The sequence below is a fragment of the Cupressus sempervirens genome, chromosome 10, assembly GCF_028749045.1.
Source record: "Cupressus sempervirens isolate cs-2001-9-10 chromosome 10, ASM2874904v1, whole genome shotgun sequence".
NCBI lineage: Eukaryota > Viridiplantae > Streptophyta > Pinopsida > Cupressales > Cupressaceae > Cupressus > Cupressus sempervirens.
In genome coordinates, this window is record NC_143127.1 from 617,771,501 (window position 1) to 617,792,247 (window position 20,747).

The 20,747-nt window shown below is 36.1% G+C and overlaps 1 protein-coding gene across 5 annotated transcripts in view; it reads right to left on the reverse strand.

Moving 5' to 3' along the window:
• ABCA1 (ATP-binding cassette A1) overlaps positions 1–20,747 on the reverse strand; it is a 307,414-nt gene that overhangs the window by 253,417 nt on the left and 33,250 nt on the right. For all 5 annotated transcript variants that reach the window (XM_089804610.1, XM_089804609.1, XM_089804613.1 and 2 more), the window contains 3 exons: positions 20,572–20,743; positions 19,825–19,907; positions 49–265 (listed from right to left, as the gene is read on the reverse strand). In XM_089804610.1, coding sequence (XP_089660736.1) covers positions 49–265; positions 19,825–19,907; positions 20,572–20,743 — 472 coding nt within the window. The remainder of the gene's footprint in view (positions 1–48; positions 266–19,824; positions 19,908–20,571; positions 20,744–20,747) is intronic.

Sequence of the window (20,747 nt, forward strand, 5' to 3'; positions counted from 1 at the left end):
CAAACCAGAAGTTACTTCAAGTATAAAACAAAGAACATTAGTGAATACCGTCAAGAAGCCACTGAATCCATACTGTAAAGTCGGTCTCACGTCAACGCCTAATTCTAAGTCATTTAAATATGGTCCATTTGTATCCATAATACTCTTCACATCCGGAAAGCCTGAGGGAGCCCATGAATGATTAAGACGAATACTATAATCATATATATGTGGCCCTTGTTTATGAAATACAATTGCTCCTTTGATTTTGGGATGGGTGATATTCCTGATTCAAAAGAAAAATAATTCATCATGAGAACTTCATCTGGAAAGTATTCTACAATGATAGAACATCTATAATGTATAAGATAGAAGCTTAAATATTCAAAACGTATTTTAAAACTTAGTACCATATTTTATTGGTTGAGATTACAAAACAAAAAATGATTTTCTAAATTTCAAAATATAGTAAATTATTAATTAAACATGTCATGAAATCACTACTTACATGCCTGATCCCACCAACTATTTTTCTACCTAGATTATAGTCATAGTCTTATTTTTAACATGCTCTAGCCTAGAAAAGTCCACATATTGCTTGACTGGACAGATGTAAAGATTTGAATTTGAATTTGTATTTATGAATTCTATATGTCATTTACTTTCCATCTCTTTTCTTCTATACAGTGAAAGAATTAAGATGGTTATTGTCTCTCAAAATGTGATTGTGAGAAAGCTTATACAAGACAAAGATTGGTAAGTTGAGGCCTTGGAAGCTTTTGTTTTGGAAAAATATAAAAAAAAATTGAACTAACCAACATTGTGACACAATGCTTGTAATTAAGTAGATGATGAGACAAATCCAGATGAGGATATATAGAAATACCACTCAGGCATCATTTAATATAAAATAAATGACAGAAAATACTGTTCTCAAGCATAAGTTCTCTAATGGCCATAAAAAAAGAACACATCAATATAAAATAAAAGATGCAATAAGCAATCATTATCAGGGCTGTAACTGTGATACAATATAGAGTTGTTATCTACATGAGAAATAATAGATACCACAAAAACTAGGACCAATATGTTGGGAGTACTCATTTGCCTTTCATACAACTACATGACTGGCAAAACCCTTGCCTATGCCTATAAAGTTGGACAACATCATGCCTATTGCCTTCTCTACAAGTGTTCTTGGCAGTGGGGAGTGATCAAGGCTTCTAGCTGTCTGTATCGCCACACTGAGAAAACCCTTGCATATGAGTATAGAGCTGAACATTCTTGGAGTTGGGAAATGATTAAGTCTTCTAGTTGTTGTATCCCCAGATTGACAAACCCTTGTATATGCTTATAGAGGTCGAAAACATCTTGCGTATTGCCTTCTCTACAAGTGTCCATGGAGCTGGGGAGTGATCAAGGCTTCTAACTGTTTATATCCCTAGTTTTAATCGCAGGTGTAGGTTCATCATGGAAATAGCTTTTGAATCCATTCACAACCTAGAAGATGAACATCATTAATTCTGTGGTACAGATCTACAATCATTGTAAACTTCCCTTAATGAATGTCCCACTCGATATGATTCAATTGCACAATATGACAGTATCTTCAAAATCTTGAAGCTACTTGTACATTTTTTCACATATAACATTTTCCTTTTATGATATGGCCTCCAGATGGAGAATGTTCTTGACAGAGGCACCATGCAAACTTTACACTAAAACACTGGCTAAACAGCTTAATGTTCCAGATACTCAAACCATCCCACTCTCCAAACTTAGGGTTTTATTATCTTGTTCCATGAAATAAGAAAATGATTCTGATCTATCTTGCAAACCTTGTCATAGGAATTGATGTTTGATCCAAATAAACTATATCTCAAGTTGTTTGAAGATAGACTGATATCATTAAATTACCAACATAGGATGTAGAGAGGTCTGAATAAATTGGTTCTTTCCTACCAGCATAAACCATCTGCTGGTCCATAGATGGAGCTTGGACCTGCAATCTTAATTAATGGTTGCTCGATGATGGCTGCTGAAGGGTGTTATGGAATTAGGATCAGATTGTAATACCTTTTTTTCGTACATTTGATATAATGAATCCAATCTCACTGAATCTCCTTAATGATATGACTGATTTAATTTCCTCTTGCAAATTTGTTCAAATGGTTTGGACCGTCAACCTGTAAGTGTATCTGTATGCTTGCTTTGTACTAGTATGGAATGCAAATATATGAGATAGTTGCAACTTGTGGTAACACTATGGTAAATCTGTGTGTTTCAAGTGCTTGCATATCTGAATATACATATATGCCCAAAGAGGCATGTCTCATGCAGAGACATATCTCTACATGACCCAAGTCCACGTAGGGACATATCTCTATATGAGACATGCCCCAAGATTACTACACAAACCGACTCATAACCAAGTTAATGAGTGCCGGCAGCAATTATTTATCAAGGAATACAATCTTTGTAATAACATTTATAACCACAGTATGTTATGAGATAATTACACACAGCCAAGGATATATATAGATTCATCAAATTGATAACAGCAAGGTCAATTGTGTGTGTGTGTGTGTGTGTGTGTATTTATGATCAAATAATTATTAATTAGTGATTTTAATAATGTTTATCTGGTAACAATAATGATTTCAAAATCAATACAATGATAGCAACAGTTTATCTCTTTGATCAAACTGATCTGACCGAAGCTACAACATTTACACTCCCTCTCAGCTAGGGAGGATGGTTCGTGTAATCAACATATTGTACCCTTGTAGTGTGACAGAGGAATATCATCTAAATATGATATTCTAGGAAAATGGTGTATTTAAGAATAGCAACACATATCCACCATTTTGATGGTACCTTACGACATCATCAGAAGTATGGTACAACCATGAATATCAATCACATGATATTCACCATTCTTATATCTTCCTTGGTATGTGCATTGGCATCAAGTCTCATGATGCCTACCGAAGAAGATATCTGCACATGCTGTCCCTGCTGATACTATCATGATATCCATAAACATCATCCATATGACATCCATCATGATAGCAGGTTAAACTATTGTTTTAATCGTCAACTTACAATAGTAACCATAATTAAACACCAATGAAAGATCGTCACCTTTCATGATGTTTCTACAGAACCATATAGTAACTCACATGACAAGAAAAGAGTATACACAGATATCTTTTAACATTAAAACTTAACTGAGACTAAACCTCAAAAAATACAATTACATTGTTATCATACCTAGTTTACCTCTGAAGTGATCCACTTTTAATGTAAGAGGGGCTTGGTTAGAAAGTCAGCAGTTTGCTCATCTGCGCTAATGTATTTGAGCTGTATGACATTTCTTTCCATCATGTCCTTGATATAATGATAGGGAATCTCAATGTGTTTCAATCTGTTATGCAATACTGGATTTACTGAAAGTTTTATACAACATTGATTATCAGAGTGTATAATAGTGGGGTCCATGGATAGTCCAAACAACCCTACCAGTAGTTTCCTCAACCATATTGCTTCTTGAGCTCCCATTGATCCTGCAATATACTCGGCTTTCGTAGAACTCTGTGCAACTAAAGATTGCTTTCTGCTGAACGAAGATATCATAGCAGATCCTAAACTGAAACAACACCCTGAGGTACTTTTTCGGTCAACATAATTACCAGCCCAAGCTGAGTCAGAATTTCCATGCAGTCATATATCAACATTATCATATTTTTATCCCAATCCAATAGTTCCAGGTAGATACCTCATGATATATTTTGCTGCTACAAGGTGCATTTTCCTGCATTCACACATGAACTTACTAAGAGTGTTTGTTGCATAACAAATGTCCGACCTGGTATTCACCAAATACATCAAGGATCCAATAATCTGTTGATAGAGAGTAGGATAGCCTAATTCTGACTCAGCGGTTGCATCTTTTAGTTTAGGTAGATTTGTTTCCATGAGAGTAAGACATAGGCTTGTTGTCCATCATTCCAAATCTGTTTAGAACATCAATGGTACATTTACCTTGATTAGAATGATATAGTTGTCTTCTTGCCATACTTCTAGTCCCAAGAAGTAATGCAAAAGTCCCAAGGTCTTCATATCAAATTCAAAGGCAAGATCGTGTTTGCATTTCATGATGAGATGATCTTCACCCATGATTAGTAAATCATTAATTTAAAGAATGAGGATTAACATGTCACTGTTCCCTACCTTGAAGTAGAGGTTAGGATCTGCTATGTTCTTGGAGAATCACAACTTGGTGGGGTAACTATCTATCCTTTCATACCGGGCTCTAGGGGCTTGTTCGAGGCCATAAAGAGCTGTCTTCAATTTGCAAACATGAGAAGTACTATCATGAATAATAAATCTTTCAGGTTGCTCTAGGTAAACTTCCTCTTCTATGAAACCATTAAAAAATGCAGTCTTTGCATCTATCCGTTGTATTTTCCGTCCTTTTGAGGCAGCAATAGCAATTATGGTCCTTAGTGAAGTGTACCGAGCAACTGGGGCAAATGTTTCTTCATAATCAATTCTTGCCTTTTGGGAGAATCCTCTAACAACAAATCTAGCTTTATGTTTTCCAATACTTCCATTTGCTACATGTTTGATTTTAAATAGCCATATGGATGATACAACTGATTTCCCTTTAGGCCAAGGCACAATGTCCCAAACATCGTTCTTCAAAATGGATTCGTACTCTTAGACCACGGCATCCTTCCAAACTTGATATTTTAGTGCTTCCTTAACATTTGAAGGCTTGGACTTAATGAGTTCACTCATAAGGGCGACATAATTTGAGTCACCTCTTGGTTTCTTGCTTCTGGTGCTATAGATTTTTTTGCTTCATTTATTTTCCTTGCCCAAAGTAGTCTTTTTCTATTAGTAGCATGCTCATGAGGTTCAAGAAAAGGATTCATAGTTTCATTATTTTCTACAAGTATCTCCCTCTAAATCTCAATGCCAAGATCCTCTTCCATGTCTTGAGGACACTCATCATCTGCCTCGTTAATGTTTTTAGATATTTTGAATGCAATGTCTTCTTCTTAATTTATATCTCTGCTAAGCTCAATTATTTTCTGACTGGGAACAACTATCTTGTAGACTTTGGATGATTCACTATATCCAACAAATATCCCTTTCTTTCCTAATGGTTCTAGTTTGGATCTTTTCTCCTTACGAATGTGAATATAGACTAGACAATTGAATATTCTTAAGTGAATAAAATCAGGCTTGTTTTCAGTAAAATCTTCTCACGCATTATATTGTCAAGAAGAGAGTGAGGACTTATATTTTGTATGTAAACAACAATATTAGAGGCTTCTACCCAAAATGAGGAATGAAGATTATGATAATGCATCATAGCTTTAGTAGCTTCTACTATGGTTTTGTTCTTCCTTTCTTCTGCCGCAGTTTGTTGAGGGTTATATGGGACACTGTACTCTCTCTCAATCCCAGTGGTATTACAAAATTCTCTAGAGTTTTTAGAGATATACTCTCCCCCATTATCTGACCTTAGAGTTTTAATTCTTTTCCCATCCATGTTTTCAACTAAGGCTCTAAATTCTTTAAATTTTGATAGTACTTCCGATTCTTTAAGTTTTAGGAAATAAATAGAAGTTTTCTTGGAGTAGTCATCAACAAAAATAACATAGTACAAAAATCCTCCTATTCAAGGTACTATCATTGGTCCACATAAATTAGTGTGAATCAGTTCAAGTACATTTTTTGGATTTGTATTCACTCCAATGAAATGTCCCTTTAGAGTTTTTACCTAAGGCACAACCCTTACATATTCCATCATATTTTGGGATTAATTTGGGTAATCCTGTAACAAGTTTTTCTATAAAAGCTGGGGCACGAAAGTGAAGATGTCTTAACCTTCTATGCCATATTTCATTTGTAGTGGAAACATTATGAGTTAAGGCTTGGTTTTGAACATTGCAAAGTTTGTACAAACATCTATCATGAACCCCTATGGTATATGCATTCTTAATGTTTCAGTTCTTAGGCTAGGTAAGAAATTTCCCATCAAAGAAGGTGATTCGATAACCTTCGTCTTTAAGAGCTGAGATGGAAAATAGATTTCTTTTGATCCTTAGTACAAATAGCACACCGATTAGTTGTAGAGAAACTCCATATTTTAGTTGAATTGTACAGGTCCCAATTCCTTCACAGGGTAGGTAGAGTTATCTCCAATGGTGACCTCTTCATTTGAATTCTCTCCAAGACTATCAAGTTATTATTTGAATCCAATTATATGATGATATGCTCCAATGTTAATGAGCCAAGTATTTCTATTGGTCATTATTTCGCTTGATAAGGCTGATAAGAATAACACTCTTTCTGTAGCCTTGACTTCTACTAGTGAGGCTTGATTCTTGAGTTTTTTTGGGCATTTTACGGCAAGATGTCCATATTTGTCAAATCTATAGCATTGTACATTAGAAATGTCATTCCTTCTTTTGAATGAATATTTATTGTTGTCTCTTCCCCTTTTTTGTTTGAAGTTTTCTTTCTTCCCTTTCGTGTGAGTTTGCATTCAGCACTTAAATCTCTCCACCAAAATTATTATTCCTATTCCTCTAGTGATTAGTCTAGATTCTTCTTGAATATAGTTAGTCTTTTAATCGACCAAATTTTGGAAGTTTAGACCGAGCACTTATCCCTTGTATGAAGGATTCCTAGGATGTGGGAAGACCATTGAGAGCCAATATTGTTAATTTTTTGTTGTCAATTATATGGCCAATAGTAAATAGTTGATCTCTTAACTCAATTATTCTTATAAAATATGAAATAATAGATTCACTCTTGTTCATTTTTAAATGGTGCAATTGTTGTTTCAATGCGAGAGCTCTACTGGTAATGTTTATCTCGTACATGTTTTCTAAGAAGGTGAACATGGCATGTGCAGTGTTCCAAGAACTATATGATCCTTTAATGCATCTACTAAGATCTCCATGGCTTTCGTGTTGCTTTCTTTCCATGAATTTTCCCATTCTCATCATCAAAAATAGGTACAGTATTTTCCACAAATGAGTCTAATTCTTATTCTTCTAAGTGCCATAATTATTCAGAGTTTTCATGAGATGAAATTTGGAGCACCCCCACGTCTATCTTTGAATCTAATTTTGCTCACCATGATTGCTAATTTCCTTTAGATGGTGTTTTAGATTTTTTGTATAGTTATATCTGGTCTTGGTGTTATCTTCAACGATGCTCTAATACCATGTTAAGTAATTAGGATTAGACTATAATACCTTTTTTTGTGAATGCTTGATATGATGAATCCAATCTCACTAAATCTCCTTGATGATATGACTAATTTAATTTCCTCTAGCCGATTTGTTCAAATGGTTTGGGTTGTCAACCTAAAAGTGTAACTGTATGCTTGCTTTAAGTATGGAATGCAAATGTATAAAGAGATCACTACAATTTGTAGTAACACTATGGTAAGTCTGTGTGTTTCATGTTGCAGATATATATCTATATATATAGATAAGCATCTTGTATATATTGACCTCTCAATCTCTGTTAATAATAAGCAAATATTTACCAATTACTTTGTAATATGGTACCAGAGCTCAATTGAATCTTTTTGAAAATAATAATAATTTCTTGCTAAGAATATTTGAATCTTTATTTTGAAATTATTATTTCCATGATTTATCTACTTGACCTAGTTTCGACTAGGGTTTTTTGTTTGCAACTCGTGTGTTTGCAACTCGCATGTCTGCAACTCATGTGTCTGCAACTCACATGTCTGCAACTCGTATGTTTGCAACTCGCATCTAAACTGGCTCAAGACTGAAAATAACATCCATCTACAAACTCACGATTTTCTAGATCGTCCATCTAAAAATTGCAAGTTTTCTAGCTCCTTTTTTGCTATGAAATCGAGAGTCGTTTTTGGCAGTCGTTCTTCCCAAATGCGAGCCTGTAACACCACTTTTTGGTATCAAAATCTTCTTCTATGGCATATTGGCAAGAAACCCCTCTTTGTGGAAAAAATCGGCCGCCTACTACTCAATATCACATTTTTTTGCAGCTTTTTGCCTCCATAGCCGCCAACTAGGGTTTTGTTCGAAAACCCTAATTTTTTTACTCATTTTTTTCTAATTACAAAATCTTGGTGGGTTTTTTGACAGCTCAACTAGTATATTCTTTCTGGGGGTTTTGAGCTCTCTTCTGGGTTGCCCTTCAAATTTTCTAGGTCTTCCATTTTTTTGCCTCAAAGAACATGCCTTTACAGATTTTCACGCTTTTTCATTAAAAAAACGTGTTATGGCATCATTGACTAATATTTTTCTCGAGAGCAATTCATAATTCAATGGTCGAAATTATGGCATTTGGAAGCAGCAGATAATAGCAATTTTTGAATATTGGAATATTGATCAAATTGTTCTAGGTGTTACAACGCGTCCAACTACCCCTGGCACTAATCAAGAGTCATGGGATGTGAATAATCGAAAGGCAGTGATGCTTCTCAAATTATCAGTAGTTGATGATCAACTCTCTTAGATTCCATCCAATGAAACAACTACCGAGATATGGGCACATCTCAAAAACCTTCATGAGACTTCTGACAAAAGAAAAGCTTTCTTGTTGAATAACACTTCGTTTTCTGTTATCATGGATGAGCAAACATCTCTCTAGGCTTACCTGAATAGGATTCAAGAAATCCTTGATCAATTGCATGCCATTGGTCGCAAGATGGAGGAAGAGGACATTGTGGTTATCACTCTTCGGAGTTTACCCAAATCCTACAAGCATTTTATCGACTTTCAACATCACATCTTCTGGTGTTGATCTGAAGTTCACCAATCTCTACACACTTCTGCTTCAGCAAGATCAGTGGAAACAACAATTCGATAGCAATTCTAGCTCCACCTCCACAAAAAGCCTTTGTTGCTAAATCCTTTTAGAAGGGTAAAGGCAAGTCTCAGCAGTCTCCTCAATAGAAGTCCTCTGCTCCAGCTTCAGAAGGCTTTTGGAAGAACATTCAATGCAACTATTGCCACAAGTTTGGTCACATGAAGGTTGAATTTTGGAAATGCTTAGCTACCCAATCTAAGCAATTATGTTTGCAAGCCAAAGCGAACAGTGCAAAGCACACACTAAATAGACGGAATCTGTCTTTTACGCCTTCATGGCTAAAAGACCTGCAGATCATGTGAAGTATATTGATTCAAGTTCCTCTCGTCACTTCACTCACCACAGAGACTGGTTCATTGACTACTAGCCTTACTCAAATTCTGTTATATTTTGTGGCAGAGAAGAATGCACCGTTGTCAGTAAAGGAAACATTCTGATTAAGTTTGTCAGTAAAGGAAACATTCTGATTAAGTTTGCTAGGAGGAATCTCATTTTCCTCAATGTGTACTGCATTCTAGGAATGGAACTAAATCTACTCTCAATCAGTGAGTTACTACAACATTCTCCACAGTTGGATGTCACCTTCACTTCACATCAATATACCATCACTGATTGGGCGACTCAGTCAATTGTTGCATTAGGTCCTGAGGATCATGGTCTTTTTCGCCCCATTGATTGTGGTAAATCTCAGGACTTAGCTATGGCTGCTCTATGGTCTTCTGTTAGCACACTTTGGCATCAGCAATATGGGTACTTAAATGTGCATTACCTATCTCAGCTTGCTTGGGAAGAGCTTGTCCTCAATTTGCCAAAGATTCAAACTCAGCCGCTAGGAGATTGTGATGCCTATCAAGCTGGGAAGCAACATCACACACCTTTCACCAATAGCGATTCATGGCGAGCTTCTCAAGTACGTCAGCATGTTCATGTCGATATCTGCGGCCCTATGGCCACTCCTTCTATTCTTGGGTCCAAGTATTTTATGTTTTTTGTCAATGATTTAAGTACAAAAATGTGGGTGTATTTTCTTTTTAAAAAATCAAATGCATTTCCTATATTTCAGAAATCTAAACCTTTAGTTGAAAAAGAATCTAGGAAATCTATTACTACTCTTTGGGTCAGACAATGGGGAGAAATTTTGTTCTAATGACTTCTCTAGCTTCTTGGATACTCATGGCATCAAACGCCAGCTAAGCACACCCTACACACCACAACAGAGCAATATAGTTGAATGTTGGAACAAAACAATCATCGAGATGTTTCGATCCATACTCGAACACATACATGTTCCGAAGAAGTACTGGGCACAAGCAATTAACACTACACTTTATCTTTTGAACCGGTCACCCACAGTGGCTGTCAAAGGTAAGACTCTAGAAGAGGCCCGGTCAAATCGCAAGCCCAAAATCAATCACCTGAAGGTTTTTAGCTCCCTTGCCTTTTCTTGGATTTTTTTGATGCATCGTGCGCCAAGTTAAATGCCAAGAGTCAAAAACTCATGCTTGCTGGATAGAATAGTCTTCATAAACCCTACTGCTTGATCAACACTGAGACATCCTGTCTCTTGTACAGTCGTGATGTAGTCTTTCATGAGCAACACAGACCATTCATGCCTATTTCTCCTATTCCTGATCCAACAAACTAGCCTGTGAAGGTTTGTGATTTGGGATTTGGACTTCCATTAGGTCCACCTGATGGGAGGGCTCCAATAGCTTCTATAGCTCCAGCTATACTAGTGATCCTTATACAGACACCTCCAGCGTCTCCTAAAAGATCACCTCAATTTGTAGATGCTTCACCTAAGTTTGATATAGATTCTTTTGATGAGAACCTAATCGCCAAGCATCTCCTAATACTAATGTTGGTCATTCTCCTCTCCGGCCTAAGTGGTGGGCTAAGACACTTGTTCTTCTTTGTGATGATGAGCTCATTGATGGGAAAGCTGCTCGGAGAAAGCACAAACCTACAGAGTCTGTTAACTTTTCTCTTATGGCCAACATTCAAAGTGTGTTTAAACCTCAAACATATTTTGAGGCTAAAGGAATTCTAGAGTAGGAACAAGCCATGAAATCTGAACACCAAAGCCTATTGAAGAATAACACCTGGATCCTTTCTGATCTTCCACTAGGAAAGAAACCCATTGGCTACAAATGGGTTTACAAAAAAAATACAAATCTGATGGTACTTTGAATAAGTACAAAGCTCGTTTAGTTGCGAAGGGCTTTTCTCATCGTCAGAGCATTGATTATGAGGCGACCTTTTCCCCTACTACAAAGATGAGCACAATAAGATTAGTCCTAGCCATAGCAGCACGGTTGGGCTAGAAGTTCCATCAGATGGACGTCAAGAGTGTTTTCCTGAATGATGATCTCCACGAAGAGGTCTACATGACACAAGCTCCTGGTTTCAAGGTTGTCAGTAAAGAACATCAGGGTCTCAGGTTAGTGAAAGCTCTCTAGGGCTTGAAGCAAGCCCCTAGGGCATGGTACACACAAATTGATAAGTACCTCAGTGATCAAGGCTTCAAGAGGAGTTCTTTAAACTCAAATTTGCACATCAACACTACTGACAGTGACATCGTCCTTTAGGTTATTTATGTGGATGATTTGATCATCACTGGCAATTCGGCATCTTTGATTTAGGGAATCAAACAGAATTTATGCCAGTCTTTTGATATAACTAACCTTGGGCTCATAACAATCTTCTGGTATATTCATCTCTCAGTCCAAATACGCTAGAGCTCTATTAGAAAAATTATGTATGCAAGATTGCAAGCCAAGCATCTACACCCATGGAGAAAGGTCTCAAGTTATCAGTCATATTTGATTCTCCTCCAGTTGTTGATACTACATATAGGCAACTAGTAAACAGCCTCATCTACTTCTCTGCTACTAGGCCTGATATCAACTTCGTAGTCAACTACACCTCACGCTTTATGAGAGCTCCAAGGTTGATCATTGGATGGCAGCAAGGTGTGTGCTTCGTTATGTGAAAGGCACTTCAAACTATGGACTTCTTTACTCTCAAAGTTCTAATTCTAGACTCAGTAGGATCACTGATTCAAATTGGGTAGGCTATGTTGACGATAAAAAGCCAACTTTTGGATGTGTTCAATTTGGGATCAAGTGTCGTCACATGGACCAGCAAGAAGCAGCAGGCAGTTTCTCTATCCTCTACAGAGGCCGAATGCAAACGGATAGTCAAGGCAGGTTGTAAAGTTGTTTGGCTTCGTCGGATGCTTGGGGATATGCAAATGTCACCAGCAGGACCGACTACTTTGTTTGTTGATAACAAAAGCGTTATCAAGTTAGCACAAAATCAAGTCTTCCATGAATGAACCAAGCATGTGGATGTTAACTGTCACTACATCCAATAGTTGGTTGAAGACGGGACAATACACTTGCAATATGTTCCTACCACAGATCAGACTGCAAACATTCTCACCAAGCCTCTTGGTCCTAATAAGTTTGTCAAATTTAGAGGACAGCTTGGTGTTGTCGATAGATTAACCATTAAGGGTAGGTATTTAAGCGTCTATTATTAGTTAATGGTAATCTATTTGTAATCTATTGTAAATATTATAATGTTTCTACTATTTAGTTAGTTGTAGTTATCTATTAGCTTTCTTTAGCTTTCTTTTAGCTAGAATAGAATATTTCTATTCTTTACAATCGTTTCCTAAGGAAACATCACTTTATTCTTTTGTATATATTGACCTCTCAATCTCTGTTAATAACAAGCAAATAGTTACCAATCACTTCGTAATAATATATGCCCAATGAGGCTTGTCTCATGTAAAAACATGTCTCTATGTGGCCCAAGTCCATGTAGCGAAAAATCGCTATATAAGACATGCCCCAAGATCACTACACAAACCGATTCATAACCAAATTAATGAGTGTTGCCTCAAGGCAGCAATCATTAATCAAGGAATACGATCTTTGTAATAACCTTTATAACTATAGTATGTTATGGCCTTATGGGATAATTACGCACAGCCAAGGATATATATATATCGATTCATTAAATCAATAACAGAAAGGTCAGATTGTACGATCAACATTGCACATAGATGCAAAACATATCAATACCATGGAGTTGATATATATATATATATTTGATCATACCCTTTGTTACATGTGAATCAAACTTTGTACATCTTTATATCATATTCATTGCTTTCATAAATTGAACATTTTGACCAAATTTGTTTTTTCTAATTACATCTTTTGGTCGAAAAATTACATTAGCTTGCAGATTCAAATTCTTTCTTTCTTGGACATAATTCTGGGGATTGCTTTGCATTTATTTGAGAATGCTATCTACTTCCCCTTGTTTTGTTCCTTCGTGTTATGTGATTATTATTTCTGAATTTCAACCGTTTATACCTGCAGTTTTCTTTCAGCCAAGATCCTTGTTTGTAGATCAAACAAAAACATCACAAAATAAGCTTTTATTATTTCTATCATAACCTAATTGGAGATGCCTTTCCATTTACATTTTATAATTTTTACTTGAAAGATTTAATCCTTTGTCTGAATATTCAAGTATTCATTATCTTCTTATAATTCCAATGGTTAAAGAGCCTACTTAGATCATACATTATTAATAGATACCCCTTAAGTTTTCATTTTAATATGTATTTATTAATATTCTATTTTTGTGTACAACTCCCTATAGATGAATGAATTAAGGATATGACATATGTAAAGTTCAAAGAGGGAACCCAGGAATGGGCATTCAAAGTCTTAACTAGTGAATCTAATTGTCCATCTTAAATTGCTACTATTTTGCCTTATAATATTCGTTCTTGTCTTAAATGCATCAATACTAAAGCAGAAAAATTAATATATGATCAGAAAAATCTTTCCATACATTCAGACGGGGCTCTCGGATTTAATAGAAAAAATTCTGCAGTCATTTTCGTGTTTATATAATTCTTTGATTATTTAGGTAGTTCAAAGTTATAATTATAGAGCTTCGTTGAACGGTGAGTTCATTTACAAGAGAATTAAATTACATTTGAATGAGGTCCAGAACGACTAAACAATGGACTTAGATAATAAATTACTTATACGAGCTGGCGCCAGATTAGGCCATAGCAAAATTATAATGTGTCCCAGAGTTGCTTTAGATTTGATACTGAGAAGGCTAAAAGATCGATTCCTCAGCTCCTGAACTTCTATCAAATCTTTTATGTGAATGATGCCTTATTCAGGCTGATATGGGCTATGTATACAGTTTTTCATTATATATATTCATATGATCTAATATGTTTAATCAGTGATAATAATAATGTTTATCTGGCAAACATAACAATTTCAAAATCAATGCACTGATAACAACAATTTATCTCTTTGATAAACTAATCTGACCAAAGCTACAAAATCAACAAAAGGAGGCAATGTGATGCAGAAACATCTTAGGACTTCAGTAGTTAATATCAACCAAACATATTTATTTTTACCTTTTAGCATTGTTAAATACTATACATAATTTAAGTTGTGGTGTCCCCCTTGGTTGGATTTTGGGAGATTCCCTCTCATCATGTGTATGCATGTTAATGACAAGTCATGGAACCTCTTTCAATAAGAGCATCCCCAGAGCCAGTTGATCTGATTGACCGAGCAGATTCAGCGGGAGATCCAGCAGTATGACTGGGGCAATCAAGTTGCATGTTAATGCATTTTGGATAAAGCACCCCACTTGGCTATCATTAGCCCTTAAATGATTCTCTTTTGGAGAAGAAGGTAAAAATCTTGACTTGTCTTCATTCTAGGAGTATACTTCCAATTTGAAGAAGTTACACTCAACCATGCTAGCCTTCTTGATTTTGGCATCCCAATTAGAGGAGGAAAAAACTATTTATAATGCTTCAAACTGAAGGGAAGGTTGTTGATTTTTGTAGGTAGGTCGGATCCCTTCTTGATCAACTCAGATATTATATCTAGCATTGTGATAACATAATTATTTTGATACAATAATTATATTGATTGTTGTGAATGATAATATAATGATTATATCAGTAATATAATTATTATATTGCAAGACAGTATTGTTATATTATGTGATTATTATTGATTAATAATAATATAATTATAATATTATTGAGAGATGATGTAATTATATTCTATGATAATGACTTTACAATATAATTGTTATAATTATTTGTTTTGGTAGGACCCAACTTTATTATATTATTGTGGGTCTGTGTTGTTATATTATATTATAATTATTATTATAATATAATATCAATTAGGGGCCCGAACATTCGAAGGGTTGCATCCCTTCTTGGATCCTATTTGTTTGGTATAAAGGAAGATCAACCTTCCTCTATTGTAAGTAATGTAGTTAATTATACAATCTATTTTATCAAGTAGATCCAGTGCTCAGGGAGACAATATGAGACTGTCTATGGTTGGGAGTGCAAATCATTGCCCGTGGTAAACGCGCACTTAAACTTAACATGGTATTAGAACTATGTTACAATCCTTGAGTATGAGGAGTCGGATCTCAATTTTTGTGAGGGAGAGTAAGATTTAGTGCTGATGTGTAACCTTTAACTGATTGTATCACGTGTGGCAGGACTGCTTCAAAACGATGCCCCTTCTATGAATGTGGCACTGCTTTATGGTGGATCCCTCAAAAGTGGAAGTCACTGGAGAATTGCACCTGGATACTTGTGAATGGTCCTTGTGCATGTCAACGTGAATCTGCATTGGTTAAGGAAGCAGGACTTTGCAGTGAACTGTGTTTTTTACTTTGACCTTTTGTGAGCAGATTGAATCTCCTGTGACACTGGAAGATGGATCGCCCACAACATGTTTGGTGCGAGACATGGTGACGTCTAAATAACAAGTCCCCTTGTTGTCGTGGAAGTGAGGAATGTTGGCACAATGTAAATTAAGGATGAAGGAGTTCATCAATTCAGTTGTTTGTTGCCCATCTTGCAGAGGTTCTGTCGTTGCACAATTATTCTAACATTACTATCTGACTTGAATTCCGTAGAAATCTGGAAACTTATCTATTTTTTAATATTATGCAAATCCGTCAATATTGCACCCCATTTTGCGAAGAATATTTTTGTGCAGACCATTCATATTAAATTGAATTTATCAGAAAGAATATGTGGGGAAGACACAGCCAGCATGGTCTAATAAGAAGGATGGCAAAGTGAGTGAATAACATGAATAGGGAGTTGCACAATCCTAAGTCAGTGAGTAGAAGATCTATGGTAAAGATTTGATTAGGACCAAATCTGCACAAAGACGTGAGATGCAATGTCCCCATCACCCGAGGACTCACGTCAACTAAGCCTCACTACACAAGCACTACGTCATGATGCGCATTGATAAGCTGGATTTGCATTTGGCAATATGTGTGTGGGGTTTACTGATTTGATGTCCCTGAGCTCAGTTTGGTGGAGCTCGACGTTTTTAGATTTGCGTAGAGCTCAGTGGAGAAGATTGTCGAGTTGTTTGTTGTTGGGAGTTGGGCACCTCGACAATGTTTGGATCCGCACTGCAAAGGTGCACATTGGTGAGGTGCATGTTACGTTGATGTTTGATGAGTACAGGCACACAAAGGTGCTTAAGGGATACATTTGCATTTAAGATTGTTCTATTCAAAGGGTGTCAAGAAGGCGACAAAGAGAAAGCGACACGGGGTCGGAAAGACCAGAGCAAGGATGATGGAGCAACCTTCGCTTCTGCTGCAGAAACTTAATGTCTACGCAGATCAAAATATCTGTCTGAAACATCCCAACCAGTTCCAAGTGCAGTTGATAGTGTTGAGCATTCAAATGATTGATTTGCCTCACTGTTGACTCAAATTTGGACCTAATTCATTATTTGGAATGAAGAAATGAATTGCATTCATCAATGGATTGGGCATGAGAGCATGTATCTCTAAATATAAACTAAACACAATCACCAAGGTGTTTGTTAAAGTTTGGCAATATCTCCTTGGGTTGATCCTGATCTCAGGACAATCACACAAAATGGTATTGGTTTTGGCACTGAGTCCGGTCTGTTTTTTATCTTAATGGTTTTTTCTCTCAGTTGTTTTTATGGCTGGGTTTCTGTCTGACAATGGGAATTAAAGATTGTTTGTCTCATCTTAACATACAAGTGTTTGAAGACCACAAAGAGTTTTCATAAGCTGGTTATCATCCTAACCAGATGGTTTGTGTTGTGATAGGAGAAGTGCTATAGATACTCCACGGCTCACGGTGTCTCACCCTTTCAAGCATAATGTGCATACACAAACTCCACATAGCATCGTGTCGTCTCCATTTGCAGCCAGTTTACATGTTCCATATATTCATCCGATATGGAAGGACCTGGTGAATATGGAGGAATTTGCAACTTCCAATTGTTGTCATTACATATGTCATGACCTTATTTCCAGGAGGATTTGCGATATTAGTTGACATTGACTAAAGAAACAATACGCAGACCCCTTAGCATATTCAGCAACACAGATATACATTTCTCAATTGTAACAGACAACAGTATTGGAATTGGGTGATTCTGAACCACGTCGAAGTCTGAAGAAGACCGTTTGTTGAAGACAAAACTGTTGTGGATAGTATATGTTGCCTACTAAAACTGTAAAATGCCTTGAAAATTAGCTATGCTAGTGGAGTTGTAGGATGAGTATTTTTTATGCCATTTGTTATTATTGAAGGTTGTGAGCACCATTATTTGACAAATGATGCTCTGTGACAGGCACAAACTCAAGCATGGATCTTGCTTCCTAACTTTCAAGTATCTCCATTTTCATAGTCAGGCCATCTCTGGAGACTGCTTGTGGCATTCTATGTTTGAGAACATCCTCCATGCACTTAGAAGACATGCTAAAGTTCTACAATGCATATTATCAAACTCTGCCAAATTTTATGATGATGAAGCAGTTTAAAGGATACAGGACGCAAGTGTTCTGTGTGTTTCTGGCAATGCATGCTCAGAAAAGGACAATTAGGCAGAAAGGTGACCTTGACTGCAAAGAGAGAAATCACATGTGAAGAGATCTGTCAATTGCAATATGCATCAATACCATGAAAGAAATTATGGATGATTGTAGCAGGAAATGTGTAGTGCAAGATCATTTGCGTGATTTGTATTCAAATGCAGAGCATTTGTGTGGGAATGAACATGCCTACCCTGAGCAAACCGAAATGACTGGAGTATTGTATAGGAAGAGATTAGCACACTCTTCACCAACAACAAATAGGAAAGCACTTCTCTGAGCACGCAGTACGATATGGTATGGTGGACATAGTTCGAAAATGATTGCATCACACAACAGTGTAGAGGTTTGTCACCTGATGGAGCTCTAAATTTTGGCAAACTTTTAGTCCCAGAGCACTGTGGCAAAGGGGGAATTTTCAGATCTTACCCACTACTTATATTCAAACAATATGCTTCAAGACACCAAAAGCATTGAATCATGGAGACAACTGTAGCATACACATCTGGCTGTGTGATACCATGAATGTAGCAAAGTTTGTGGACATAAAAGTGTGAATGATATGGTAAAACATCTACAAGAATATCCAAGTTTGTTTGACAAATGGTCACTTTCAGTTCATTGATTTTGCAACAATCCAATAAAGATCAGCACAACTGCACTCAGAGATGTACAGGACAGTATTAAAGCTGAAAAATCTTTGGTGGTTTCAGTGTAAAGGCAAATGATACCTGCAGAAAGAAGCAACTTGAAGAAAATATAAAGGTTGCCGCCACAAGGAGCAGATATAGTTTGATGATAATTTTTGATAATTATTGAGCAGAAGTACATAAACAAACATTTAGTTACTGAGCAAGTCATTGGTATTACAGAACATCTGCAAAAGAACTCATTCCCAGAATTATCAGCTGCAACCGTACAGGGAGTTGTATGGCCATGAAACAGTGGTAATTCATTCTTGGTTTGCAAGCTCTTTTTGTAAGGATGTACCTCTTTGCAACTTTACACCTGTTTGTGATAGTGAAGCATATCAAAATTCACAAGCTGGGCATATATCTTTGAACGTAAGTGCTATATGAAGCCAAGGGTGTGCAGATTTATAAATATCTTACTCTTTCTTGTTGTCCAAATACAGCATTAGTGGGTCTGAAAGGCCACTCCAATTAAGACTTGAAAAATTCGGCAAGGATAAAAGTCAGAATTTATCCAGTCAATATCTAGACACAAGAAGGGATTGTATCGATTCAGATAGATGCACTTCATTTCATCCACCTAGGTTGGTAATTTGAATGGAATGTAGTCTTTCAATTCATAGAGTCGCATATTGTTTATTGATATTCCTTGTAATCTTGTTTGTGGCAGAATATTGATCTCTGTTTTATCCCATTGAAAGCTATCATTCTCATTTGTATTTGGATAGTTCCATACTTGATATCTAAAAATCCATTCACAAGGCTTGACCATTAACAAGTTGACACATGTATCCAAAGAAAAGGTTATACGCACAATCATTTTCATTTGTGCAAACCCCTTGAATGATTCTCATGGGTATCCATATATATTGTCTATACTTAGTGTTTAGTTTGGATCTCAAAGAGCTTCCCCACCTAATTTGAAGAAAAAATTATCCTCACACTCTTGCATAAATCTTGTGTTGTCTAGTAAAAGTCAAATCAAAACACTAACATTAATCAAAGTGTTCAAATATGCACAATCCTTCAGTACCGAGCAACTAGGCTTTTCACATGTAAATAATTATTTTTCTCTCACCTATTTTGGTGCTTCCTAGCTAGATGTTGTCTAGATTACATGCAGACAAGCTATAAATATTTCTCAATATCCTTATAAAGCTGCTAACTTGTTGAATCTACAACTTAGTAAGAATACAATCAATAAAGTTGGAAGATGAGGAAATAGTAAGTACTAATAAAAAAATTCCATTGATAGAGAGATGATTCAGTCATTTCAAAAGCTTCATACCTGATTGAATCATGAGTTCCATACTCCCTTGATCGTATATATGCTTCAAGTTCAATTTCATCCTTGAATGTCCTTGCAACCAGCTAAATAAAAGCAGGTAAGTAAGGTTCAAAAAAATGAGATAATTCAAAAGTTGACATTGATTTTTTCTTTTCAACTCAAGGAATGGGTAGTTACAATTTACATGATAAAAACCAAGGACATGCTATTTCAAAAAAATGAGATAATTCAAAAGTTGACATTGATTTTTTCTTTTCAACTCAAGGAATGGGTAGTTACAATTTACATGATAAAAACCAAGGACATGCTATTCGTTAAATGTATGCAATCGATATCCAACTTGTTAAATGCTGGTATAAAACTTACATAACAAGATCAGTAATAAATAGGTAGCCTAATATAATACCCAATGAGGGCAAAAAATATAGCATTCAACATAAAAGGCAGCCTCAGGTCATTGTAAATGTTATGTCATATTATCTGAATAAAACATCCAGCAAAGTAACTAGGCCAATATGCTTAGAAGCCCATTCACATGGAAATGCCATAACAGATCACACAAATTAAACACTTCCAAAAGTAGTATAAGAAAAAACTAACATCTTTCATTTGATGATCTCTACTCTCGGGCATTAAAAATAAAATATCTCTGGATGATTCCATGAAAAACATGCCTGCAACAATAAAATGGCACCCAAGCCTTTGAGACCTAGCATGAAAAAACATAGATGCGATAAATTCAAGTACCTGTAAAAGAGGAAAGCGCATAGACAAAACATTTAACATTGTTTTAGTCTCTTCAGTGTCTGGAGCAAAGGCCAAGTGTTCACCGGTAGCAAACCAAAATTTAAGAAGACTTTCAAGACTGGGAGAAATGTCGCTATTACCAACTTCTACAAACATGCCTTTCCGAATGTACCTGC